This window comes from Rutidosis leptorrhynchoides, chromosome 2 (assembly GCF_046630445.1).
Source record: "Rutidosis leptorrhynchoides isolate AG116_Rl617_1_P2 chromosome 2, CSIRO_AGI_Rlap_v1, whole genome shotgun sequence".
NCBI classification, from domain to species: Eukaryota; Viridiplantae; Streptophyta; class Magnoliopsida; order Asterales; family Asteraceae; genus Rutidosis; species Rutidosis leptorrhynchoides.
In genome coordinates, this window is record NC_092334.1 from 576,556,414 (window position 1) to 576,569,524 (window position 13,111).

General features: G+C 34.5%; 1 protein-coding gene across 1 annotated transcript; it reads right to left on the reverse strand.

Moving 5' to 3' along the window:
* Window positions 1-705: 705 nt before the first annotated feature.
* Window positions 706-12,340, reverse strand: LOC139893228 (PH, RCC1 and FYVE domains-containing protein 1-like). Its single transcript, XM_071876382.1, has 10 exons — window positions 12,071-12,340; window positions 11,574-11,660; window positions 11,365-11,454; window positions 11,138-11,224; window positions 10,890-10,994; window positions 8,722-10,785; window positions 8,484-8,630; window positions 7,581-8,131; window positions 6,743-6,980; window positions 706-931 (listed from the first exon to the last, which is right to left on the reverse strand). The coding sequence occupies exons 1-9, from the start codon at window positions 12,098-12,100 to the stop codon at window positions 6,827-6,829; spliced, it is 3,315 nt and encodes a 1,104-aa protein (XP_071732483.1). The 5' UTR covers window positions 12,101-12,340; the 3' UTR covers window positions 706-931; window positions 6,743-6,826.
* Window positions 12,341-13,111: the final 771 nt, after the last annotated feature.

A 13,111-nucleotide genomic window follows, 5' to 3' on the forward strand; every position in this document is an offset into this window, starting at 1 on the left:
ATGAAAATAAAAATATGGACAGATATAGCTGCTATAGTGATGCCAACTAACAACTGTATGTACAATATGAGAAACTAGTAAGTTATCATGTATGTACTCTTTTATTCTTAATTGTATATATACACATTTGAGCAAAAGTGGGTTACTATTGATGAATAATAGCCATTTTCATGTTTAAAGGAGTTGTACGTTCCGCTTAAATTGTCGTACCCACTATCACCCTTTACTAACAAATGTCAAACATCTCAAACTTGAAGGGCTAAAGTGAAATTTACATATTTCTAAAAAAAAAAACTTAAAAAAAACTCGCCCAAATCTTCAACGGACCACATCTTCTCGCTCGCCACGTGTTAAATTTTTCCGAAACCACAGTTCAACTCGAAATAATTTTACGAACACAACGCAACTACCTATACGCAAAATGGACGTTTTTCAAAAAACGCTAAATCTCTCGGTCTATTATTTATACACATTGTTTTTTTTTAATATTATGTTTTCCCTTAGTGTCCGTTCTGGCCTTCCACTGCGAAGCGCGGGGGCTCATTTACTAGTTACATTACATTCTCTTTACACAAAAACAGTGATTCACACAATTAGGAGAAGATTGATGATGCACATACAATACAATTGGGTTCTATGCATGAGTAATTGACTTTCTATGTAAGCGAGCCATGTACCTTGTTGAATATATAGATTAACAGATTGTATAATTACCATCTAGTGTATAAAAACATAAGTTAGCTCTCTAAGTCATATATATATTTCACATTTCGAAAATTCAGACCAGACCCAGTTTATTCAAACACACCCTTGGTGCGCGTGAAAAGCTAACGGATTCGAGTCATTGAAACCAGTCTCTTTGCAGACTTGTACAAGATTATCTTGATGAACCAAGTGTCCAAGTCTATAATAAGTAAATACAACTAGATGCCGTTTGTTATAATTCAGTAGGCTTATAACAACATTTAGTGGTTTGATTCTTGATGTTATAATTCAGTAGGCTTATAACTACCTTTAGTTGTTTGATTCTTGATTAAGAATACTAATAATGAAGTGTAAGAACAAAGATGATAATTGAGAGAAAGAAAGAAACACTTTGTAAGTGTGAGAAATGGTGCAAGTTTAATGCTTGCATTCATGGCTATTTATAGCAAAAATATCACAAGTTTAGGTAATACAATAATATTACTTTTGTGCATCAATAATTGACTATCCATTTATATAATATATATTCTATATTATAACACTCCCCCTTGAATAGCAATTTTGTTTGTTGAAGATCAACTGTAAGTTACTGCCTCGTTAAAAACCTTGCTATAGAAAACCCAGTGGGAAAAAACTTTAGCTAAGGGAAAAAGAGTGCAGCATGGAGTTGACTCCCTCTCAAGTAGACATCGCTTCTTCCGTTACATATTTTGAACATGTCTCATGCCAATGTTATGAATGTGTGTTCTGAAAATAGCAGTTGGAAGTGCTTTCGTGAAAAGATCAGCAGAGTTTTTGCTGGATTGAACATATCTCATTTCAATCTGGTTGTTCTTAATGAGATTTTGAGTGTATGAGAAGAATCTAGGAGGTATGTGTTTTGTTCGGTCACTTTTGATATACCCTTCTTTCATATGTGCTATGCAAGCTGCATTATCTTCATAGATAGTTGTTGGACTTTTATCGCGTTCTAGTCCACAAGAATCAGTAATGAGTTGTGTCATTGATCTCAACCAAAAACATTCCCGAGTAGCTTCATGTAATGCAATCACTTCGGCATGATTTGATGATGTAGCAACAAGTGTTTGTTTTTTAGAACGCCATGATATTGCAGTACCTCCATTTAGGAATGCATATCCAGTTTGAGATTTAGCTTTATGTGGATCAGATAAATAACCTGCATCTGCATAACCAACCAAATCTTGTTTTGATTCGTTAGAATAAAATAATCCTAAATCAGTAGTTCCTCGAAGGTATCGAAATATGTGTTTGATCCCATTCCAGTGTCTTTTAGTAGGAGCAGAGCTGAACCTTGCCAACAAATTAACTGCAAAAGAAATGTTAGGTCTTGTACAATTTGTAAGATACATAAGAGCTCCAATTGCACTAAGATATGGTACTTCTGGTCCAAGAATATCTTCATGATCTTCACATGGACGAAATGGATCAGCTTCAACATTGAGTGATCTAACAACCATAGGAGTACTTAATGGTTTTGCCTTGTCCATATTGAAACGTTTCAAAATCTTTTCAGTATATGTTGTTTGATGTACAAGTAAACCATTAGGCATATGATCAATTTGTAAACCAAGGCAATACTTGGTTTTTCCGAGATCTTTCATTTCAAATTCTTTCTTTAGAAGTTGAATGGCTTCATGGATCTCTTTATTTGTACCTATGATGTTTAGATCATCAACATAAACAGCTATGATCACATATCCGGATGTTGTTTTCTTAATGAAAACACAAGGGCAAGTAAGGTTATTTGTATACCCTTTGTTTATCAAGTAATCACTTAATCGGTTATACCACATACGTCCCGATTGTTTTAACCCATATAAAGATCTTTGTAATTTAATCGAATACATTTCTTTGGGTTTTGCATTTGATGCTTCTGGTACCTTAAATCCTTCAGGTATCTTCATATATATATATCACTATCAAGTGATCCATATAGATAAGCAGTCACAACATCCATGAGATGCATTTCTAAATTTTTAGAAACTGCCAGGCTGATTAAGTATCTAAAAGTAATTGCATCCATAACAGGGGGAATAAGTTTCTTCATAATCAATTCCCGGTCTTTGAGAAAAACCTTGAGCTACAAGTCTAGCTTTATACCTTATAACTTCATTTTTCTCATTTCTTTTTCGAACAAAAATCCATCTGTATCTTACAGGTTTCACATCTTTAGGAGTGAGAATGATGGTTCCGAAAACTTTTCTTTTATTGAGTGATTCTAATTCAGCTCGTATTGTTTCTTTCCATTGAGCCCAACCATGTCTATTTTGACATTCAACCATAGATGTTGGTTCTGGATCATCATCATTATTCATGATGTCATATGCAACATTAAATGAAAATTTCTCATCAAGATTTTTCATTTCATTTCGGTTCCATAATATTTTTGAATATGCATAATTGATTGCAATTTCTGCATTGACATCATCAATCTCCTCTGCAGTAGGAGTACTGATTTGTGGTTCTTCTTGAACACTTTCTTTTACTTCATTATCAGCTGATTTTCTTTTTCGAGGATTTTTATCCTTTGAACCAATTGGTCTTCCACGTTTCTGACGTGTCAAAGATTCATGAGTGACGTTATTGCCAGCTTTTGAAATTTCAATTCGAGCTGGAGTATTTACTGCTGGTATATATGATTTTGTCACCATTTTTGTATCTGTAAATGCATCAGGCAATTGATTTGCAAGTTCTTGTATATGCATTATCTTTTGAACTTCTGCCTCGCATTCTTTTGTGCGAGGATCAAGATACTTTAATTGAGGTTCACACCATGAAACATCATTTTCTTTATTTTTCATTTCTCCCCCTAATCTAGGGAACAATGTTTCATTAAAATGACAATCAGCAAAACGTGCTGTAAAAACGTCACCTGTCATAGGTTCAATATACCTTAAGATTGAAGATGTTTCATATCCAACATATATTCCCAACCTCCTTTGAGGACCCATTTTTGTACGTTGTGGTGTCGCAATTGGAACATACACTGCACAACCAAATGTTCTAAGGTGGGAATTATTTGGCTCTTGACCAAAAGCAAGTTGTAGGGGGGAATATTTATGAATTGCACTCGGTCTGATGCGAATCAATGCAACAGCATGTAAAATTGCATGACCCTATATAGATACAGGGAGTTTTGTTCTCATTATCAATGGTCTAGCGATTAACTGTAAACGTTTAATCAGTGACTCGGCTAAACCATTTTGTGTATGCACATGAGCAACAGAATGTTCAACAACAATCCCTATAGACATGCAATAGTCATTAAATGCTTGAGATGTAAATTCACCAGCATTATCAAGTCTCACCCTTTTAATGGTGTAATCAGGAAAATGTGCTCTCAATTTAATAATTTGGGCAAGAAATTTTGCAAATGCCACATTATGACTTGATAACAGACAAACATGAGACCATCTGCTAGATGCGTCTATTAGAACCATGAAATATCTAAATGGTCCACATGGTGGATGAATTGGTCCACATATATCACCTTGAATTCTTTCAAGAAACATTGGTGATTCTTTCTCAACCTTAAGTGGTGAGGGTCTAGTTATCAATTTTCCAAGAGAGCAAGATGTACATGGAACCATTGTATTATGATGGATTTTTCTATCCTTTAGTGGATGTCCATGAGTACATTCAATAATCCTTTTCATCATTGTTGATCCTGGATGGCCTAATCTGTTATGCCATAAACTGAATACACCAGGATCAATATATTTTTCATTAACTATCATATGTGTTTCTGGTACATTTATATGTGTATAATGTAATCCAGAACTAAGTCTTGGCAGTTTTTCAACCACATGACTCTTGTCAGTGATACTTAAATATTTCTCATTTTCTGTTATCACTGACTGATAATCATACCCATTAAGGTATATGTCGGAGAAACTTAATAAATTTCTGCTTGACTTGGGAGAAAATAAGGCATCATTTATTAAAAATTTTGTACCATTTGATAGTATGAAATTTGCCTTTCCTATCCCTTTTATCAAGTTAGCAGGTCCCGATATTGTATGTATAGTTCCTTCCGTTGGTTTTAGATCAATAAAATATTTCTCGGATTTAAGTATAGTGTGTGTAGTTCCACTGTCTGCTATACAGAGATCTCCACCACTTGATTGATGTAGTATTCCAGCAAAATTCATATTGAACTTCATATATAAGAAATAAATAGTGAGTACATTAATATTACACAATATTTTACACGCAAATAGATAGTACTGAAACATTTAGCAAACATAATGACAAAGACAGACGATATTAAATCGTTTATTTTTCGAAAGACACACAACAACTTAAACATTCAAGAAATCTTCATATAAATCAGATGGTTTCTCAGTGACTGTTGGATCGAGGTTATCCACAAAGTTTACTTCCTTTTCTTTATCTTTCAGCGAATCCTAATACATCTTAACAAGATGTTTAGATGTTCGGCAAGTATTAGCCCAGTGGCCCATTCTACCACATCTGTAGCAAGATTCTTCAGAATTTTTAGAAGAATTTTCTTCAACATCTTGTTTAGTGGGCTTGTTTTGTGGTTGATATTTATATTTTCGTGGATTATTATTTCTTTGACCACCACGGCCACGACCATGACCACATCCACGCCCATTACCATTACCATAAGGATGGTTTCTACCATAGTTATGCCTTTTGGCATGATGATGGTGATGGTTATTATAACCACGACCTTGCCCGCTTCCTTGTCCCTGTTTATAATTATTTGCAGTATTTGCTTAAGGGATTGCAAGTGTACCAGTAGGACGGGATTGCTGATTTTTCATTAATAGCTTATCATTTTGCTCTGCAACTAAGAGATATGAATTAAGTTCAGGATATGTTTTGAACTTTAGCATTCTCAAATTTCTTTGCACTGTGATGTTTGCAGCATTCATTGTGGAGAAAGTTTTCTCCATCATGTCTGCATCACTTATTTCATGTCCACAGAATTTAAGTTGTGAACATGTATTATACAGAGCTGAGCTGTATTCATTTACTTTCTTAAAGTCTTGGAACCTTAATGTTCTCCATTGTTCCATAGCAGCTGGAAGTAAAATTTCTCTTTGATTATTGAATCTGCTTTTGAGATCTTCCCATAAAACATGGGGATCTTCTACAGTCACATAATTATTTTGTAAGCATTCATCAATATGTTGATGAATAAAACAACATGCCGTTGCTTGTTCTTTTTCAGAACAAGTGTTGTTTTCATTTATGGTTTCAAGAATGCCCATTGATTTAAGATGCATTTTTACTTTTATAACCCATGACATGTAGTTGTTTCTAGTTGATTCTAAAGAAGTAAATTTAAGCTTTTCCAAATTCGACATTTTCTATTATCAAAAATTAAAACAAACAACATGATAAATTAGAGTCAATTTATATTCATAAGTATATAAACACTAAACATAAATTTAAGATAACATAATGATAAGTAGGTGACATTGTCAACCATGTGTAAGCAATCATAAATAAATGTTATATAACAGAAATATAAATATTAGTAAACATAAATGATAATTATGCGACAGTGTCGACCATATAAATGTTAGATAATAGAAATATAAATGTTAGTAACATAAATGATAATTAGGCGACATTGTCGACCATATATTTTTCAGGTGGTATAACCGACCATATATCATTTAGGTGGCAGAGCCAACCATATTTAGTATTAAGATTATCGTGCTGATAACGTGTTATAATTCAGTAGGCTTATAACTACATTTAGTGGTTTGATTCTTGATGTTGTAATTCAGTAGGCTTATAACTACCTTTAGTTGTTTGATTCTTGATTAAGAATACTAATAATGAAGTGTAAGAACAAAGATGATAATTGAGAGAAAGAAAAGAAACACTTTGTAAGTGTGAGAAATGGTGCAAGTTTAATGCTTGCATTCATGGCTATTTATAGCAAAAATATCACAAGTTTAGGTAATACAATAATATTACTTTTGTGCATCAATAATTGACTATCCATTTATATAATATATATTCTATATTATAACATCGTTGACTTTTGAGAACTAGTATTCATGATAAAGACCACATCTTTTAGAGATTACAAAGTGTCTACTACGAGAACGAAATTGAGCTAAGTAGACGCTGAAGGATCCTCATTATTTTGCTTAGTAGGTGGTGGTGCAGTTGAGGTACTTTGTGGTTTTGGTGGTCTGTATCTTTTAAACAATCTTTCTTTGTTTCCCCTCCACCAGGCTTCCGCTTGCTGCGCGTTGAACCTTTTTTTGCTGCATCGATATGGTAGACAATTGTAATTAACAGAAAGGATCAGTTTTACTACGGAGTACTATATTAGATTATTATTCTAGTCATGTACACTAAAGAGATATGTTAATGGGAAAATTGTAAAAGCTCTCGCTAGAGATCGTTAAACAGGCATGCCGGACAACGGGTCAAATCTGATGAGGTGGCTGCCACGTCATCGTCAATTTCGTTGAAGTTTTCAGACAAAATATTCCGGCAAATTTTCAAATAAAACATCTGGTCAAAATTCCAGTGACGTGCCACATCATCTGATATAATGAGGTGGCTGCCACATGGATTGGATGTTCACATGGCTGCACATAGCAAATATTACCTCAATTGCAACTTTTTTAAAATATGAATCTTTTTTTGCACCAAACTGAAATCAGTCTGCTTTTTGGGCATAAGCAATGGTAAAAGTTACATTCACTTTATTGGGAAATTTGGTCTTATATGTCGTCACCTTTTTGAACTATTTCACCTTAATTGAAATGCAAGATTCACCTTTGAGCTAATTTAATTAACAAATCTCAAACTGTTCCATTATGAAGTAAACAGCTGAAAGAGAAATGCGTTTCAAGTACCTGAATCTGACCCTCTTAAATATCTTGATATCAGCTGAAAGTTGCAATGCTGTAACATATACACCCGATTCAAATTGTTCAATTACTTCCTTAACTTCCTCATTATTCGTCTGTCTCGATATCCGCGAGTCACCTTCCATCGTTTCCCGACTTGCAGCATCCGGCGTATTATCGGAGGACGATTCCGTGTTCTCCGAAGGATCAACAGCAACATTTTCATCATTCTGTGATGTTTCCCCGGTCCCACCGACATCCTGTGTTTGCTTATTGTCCTCATCATCAACATCGTCTGCTGAATTATTAATATCTTGTATGTTTTCTGTCGGTTTATTGTCCTCGTTAACATCTTCACTTTCGTCAATTTTATGATATTTTTTTTCTGCAACTTCAGATGAAGAACTTTCTTCAGGCTGATCTGATTGCACGTGAGAAGTACTTGAAGATGTATCATTTTCATAAATGCTGATGTAATCGTTGACTTTGTCATGCAAAGCTTTGAATGATTCATCATCGGAGATTGCAGAAGGCAGTTTTTCAGTTAATTCATTTAACTGATAAAAACAGATTAATAACAAGATTAGAACCACATCATATATGATTACCACATCCCCATGCTTAATGTTGTGATCTTATCAGAAAGGCAGTAAAATTTTGACTTTCTGATCAGTCAGACATTTCTGTTTCATAATAATATTTTATTTTATATTTTAGTGACAAGGACTATCGGCATAACAAGTGCAAACCACAAGGACCATCCGCGTCAACAAAAAACACACGGACTATATAAGTAATCTGGTACAAACCACAGGACTATCCGCGTAACTTTGCCTTAAAAATTTCAAAAGTTTATATATGTGTTTACATATAGGTTTCTGAACTCAGTAGTTAGTTTGTTAGAAGTACCTGAGATAGGATGTCTTTGAAAACATCTACAACACCATCACATTTGGCAGTTTTATCTGCAGCTAATGTCCCAGCTTGTTTAACAGCATTTCGCAGTTTCTGAATATCTGAATCTTGCTTATTAGTCTTTTGCTTCAAATGTTTCACCTACAAACACAAAATACATAAATCATTATAGTCTTATTCAATGTACAAACACAAATAAGTAAGAAAACATTAGTAAAACGAGACCTCTTACTTGGTTTTGCAATCTGAACACTTCACGGTTCAAACCTTCATTCGACTTCTTAAGACCATCAACCAACCCCCGCGAGTAAACAGTATTCGAAGACGAAGATTTATCTTTTCTTGCATACGTCGAAGCCGGTTTCCGAGATCGTTTATACGGTAAAAACTGCGAATGTGGTGGAAACTTTGAAGCCATTAAACCCGGTTTAACATCATTTTGAACATCACTTAGTGAACTTGGAAACGCAACGTCATTCAAATTCTGAAACGTCGGAACTTGAGAAGTTCGTACAATAGAATACGAATCCATTTTCGAATTGTACTTTCCCGATTTTACCTCATGGTACTTAACCGGTTCCATGATCGGAGAAAATAACGGCCTTGAAGACCTCCCATATCGTTCTATCCTACCCCCGTTTTTTGTAGAGACGTTATTACTATTATTACCGGTTTCAGCCGCTTTCATAAGTTTTACATAGCACGAGTCACACACACGATGAGGCTTTCCGGGAGTTGGCGCTAATGCGGCTTTCAAAGCTTTTCGTGAACTACAACCGTGACAATAAACGAGCCCGCAATTATAACAATTTCGTCCTTTTCTAGTGAACCCGAATGCTTGTCTACAACTATGACAAACGGATTGGTCAACTCCCGATACCCATTTATGAACGCATATACTAGCGGTAAAATTCGCGCCACACGATAAACTTCTTACGATTCTATCTTTAAGCGATTCGACTAAAGTTGGCGTGTTTCGATCTTCCGTGTCCCCGTTTCCGAGTCTCCCGTTTGCACCCTTTCCCCATGTATATACTTCACTTCTTGATGTCAAAACGGCAACATGGTATGCACCACACGCGATTTCTTCGACGAATTCACCGACTAATTTATCTTGCACCATACAAGGTGTTTTACCATCGGCTTGTGGATTACCGAGTTGACCGTGTGCGGGACTACCCATAGTGAAGACGCTACCCGATGTTGTAAGGCCGACGGTCATACTATGTCCGCACGCTAATTGATGAAAATTATAGTCGATTAGTGATGATATGCAAGTTGGTTGCGTATACGTTTGCTTATTTCCATGACCCAATCGGTATTTATCTCCGTCACCCCAAGTGAAGAGCTTTTTTGACGTCAAGTGTCTAGTTTGTTGATTCATGATGATTTCAACGATCGCTGCAGTGTGCCATACGCCACACGCAACTTTTAAAGTTTTTAAATCGCTTAACGAAGCAACCATTTTAGGGATTTGAATACTTTCGTGATCTCCATGTCCTAGAGCACCGTAAGTCCCATCACCAAACGTATATAGCTTTTGATTATCGGTTATGAATGCCGAATGCCAATTACCACAAGACACGGACAAAACTTGAATTCCTTCCAAAGGTCCGGAAACTCGTTTTGGTATCCAATGACTAACATCCGTACCGTGACCAAGAAGACCGGCGTTATGGGACCCGTCACCCCATGTGTATAAATCACCACATGAAGAAACCGCACAAGTATGATACTCACCACATGAAACGGAGTCAACATTGGTCACCGAAAGTAGTTCTACAAGACGAGGGCGACCCACGTCTCGGTCAATTCCATGACCAAGTCTTCCACCCGATTCCTCTCCGCACGTGAAAATCTCACCTTGTTTTGTTACTAAAGCAAAATGTCGAACGCCACAAGCAATTTGTTGAACATCTATGACTACATTTGACTCTAATAGTTTAGGAACAAGAACATCTTTTTTTGATTGAACACCGTCACTAGTAGTCCCGTCACAACAAACTTTACCCCAAAGATAAACATCTCCTAATGATTCTATGTCATCGGGCCCAGACGAACTTTGAGTAGAACAACTAGGAGTGTTTGAAACACTAATTCTGAAATTATCTGCACAACTTGTTCTTACTTGCATGTTTGTACCACCAAGTACCGTATCTAAACTGAAAAAACTACTTAAGTTTTCTGGTGAACGTGAACCGATGGAACTTGATCCGCGAGAAAGCCTTGAAGTTAACTCTAACGGTATACCAAAAAGATTCCCACTTTGACTAGCCTCACTACCAGCATCATTGAACTGTAAAAAAAAAAAAAAAAAAAAAAAAAAAAAAAAAAAAAAAAAAAAAATTGGTAACTAGAGGCTAGCATACAATAAAATTGCTCGTAGAGTGAGACTCGTACATCAGAAAGATTGCTATCGCTACGTATAGAACGATATTGCACAGAAGGAATTAAATGCCTCAACCCTGCAAGCCAGATCTCTACATCAATGTTGTCATTGCAGATCTACAGTAACACATCCTTATTAAATAACGCGAGTTGAATGTAATTACATGTAAACATTAAGTTTTTTTTATTTATTATTATTAATTTTTTTGTTGAGATTGAAAATGTGAATGAATAAGAATAAATAGGAAAATTTATCTAACCAGATCAAGGGATCTTTCACCGTCTTGATAAATAAGTGAAAAAGACAAGTACTCCTTCTCAGGTCGACGATATCTTCTAAAAACAGGCTGCAGGTATATAATATATGCTGTTAAGTTGTTAATCCATTATACCCCTTAATTTGTTGTTTCTACTTAGGATTATGTTAAAATAAACACATTTATAATTATATTTATATTTAACTAATTTCCCAAGAAGGGTAACTAACCGTTCTCTGTCCAGAGATGATCTTTGAAACTGACGCTAACTTCAAAGTCCTTTCTTGTCCACGTGAGTACCAAATAAGAGTTGTTTCATCCTGTAAATTTAAGTAATCAATTATTAGTTCGGTGTCAAATTATTATTGTAAGTCGGGATTAATGAAATATATATGGAGCATAAATAGTTGAAAATATCGATAGTGAAGAACCAACATACTGGAGAGAGTCTAAATGGACGAAACTTAGGCCTTCTCTTCCTGCTGTACTTAAGTAACCGTGTACCTTTTTTCAACTCAACAAGTACCTTTAAAAAGAAAATAAAATAAATTACATATACTAAATGAGTAGGCAGAGTTTTGTTTAAAGATGTGTTTAGGCGATTCTGCAATATCCAGATCATTCATGAAGGTCATATGATCCTATATACTGCGTGTTTCGGTAACATGTTCATTCATTTCGGATTCATTCGAGCTTTGATATCATTGAGTTTCATAGGACTGCCTAAATACAAATATATAAGCAACTACTAAAACTACTACTTGCATCTAAAACTAAATTTAGCTGACCATTTTACAATCATTGAGCCAAAAACATAATAGAAGCATATATCTTCTCAATTTTGTAAGTTATCATGTACAGTCGTACAAAATTAATACGTTTTGGGAAAGGCTTTATAAACTATACATTTTATTAATAAAATAACTGCATTTGCACCTGTTGAATATAAGGGTCAAGATCTGCCATTCCATTGATCAAACCCTATTTTCTTCTTCTTCACAATCATCCACCTATTTATGATGATTACAGTCTTCATAGATGATAAGTTTGATTCAGTTTTTGCCCTATCATCAACGTATATTCTTCCTAATTTCTTTCAGATGTTTAAGGAAAACCTAATTTCCTTTTCATATTATATCATACAGCTCACAAATTAAACCAATTTAGCACCGATGCATTGAACATTAAACCTAATTTTGTGTCTTTTTTTTTTGTGAATTTAGACTTAATTTTTGTGATATTCGAGGGGAAAAAAGTTAAGAAAAAGAAATGAAATGTAGAAATTGAGAAGGTATTTGGAGATACTTTATTATATCATACAGATCAAAAGAATTAAACCTAATTAGAAACGATGCATTACAAATTAAAACCTAATTTTGAGTTATTTTTGTGAATTTAGATTTAATTTTTGTGATATTCGAAGGAAAAAAATTAAGAAAAAGAAATGAAATGTAGAAATCGAGAAGGTGTTTGGAGATACTTTATTATAAGCGAAAATGGCGGGCGATTTGGCAACATAAACGACCTTAATAATGGAAAAAGAGCGAGGATTAAAAGCCGACGAAATAAAGTAGGAGGGGGTAAACTATAAGTAGTGAACGGGTGTAAGTGAAAAATGAACGAGGACTAAAAGCGTCAAATAAAAAGTGAAGGGACTAAATTGAAAGAATGAGTGAATAGTGTTTTGAAGATTTATTGTTCAATAGAAATTCAATTTTGTTATAATAATAATAATAATAAAATAATAATAATAATAATAATAATAATATAGATATGGATAGTCAATTTTGGTGTATACATATAGTCAATTTTGGTACATAAAGTATGTATTTTTATATTGAGATTTTAGGCTATAAATACTCATGAATGCAAGCATTAAACTTGCACCATTTCTCACACTTACAAAGTGTTTCTTTCTTTCTCTTCATTATCATCTTTGTTTTTACACTTCATTATTAGTATTCTTAATCAATAATC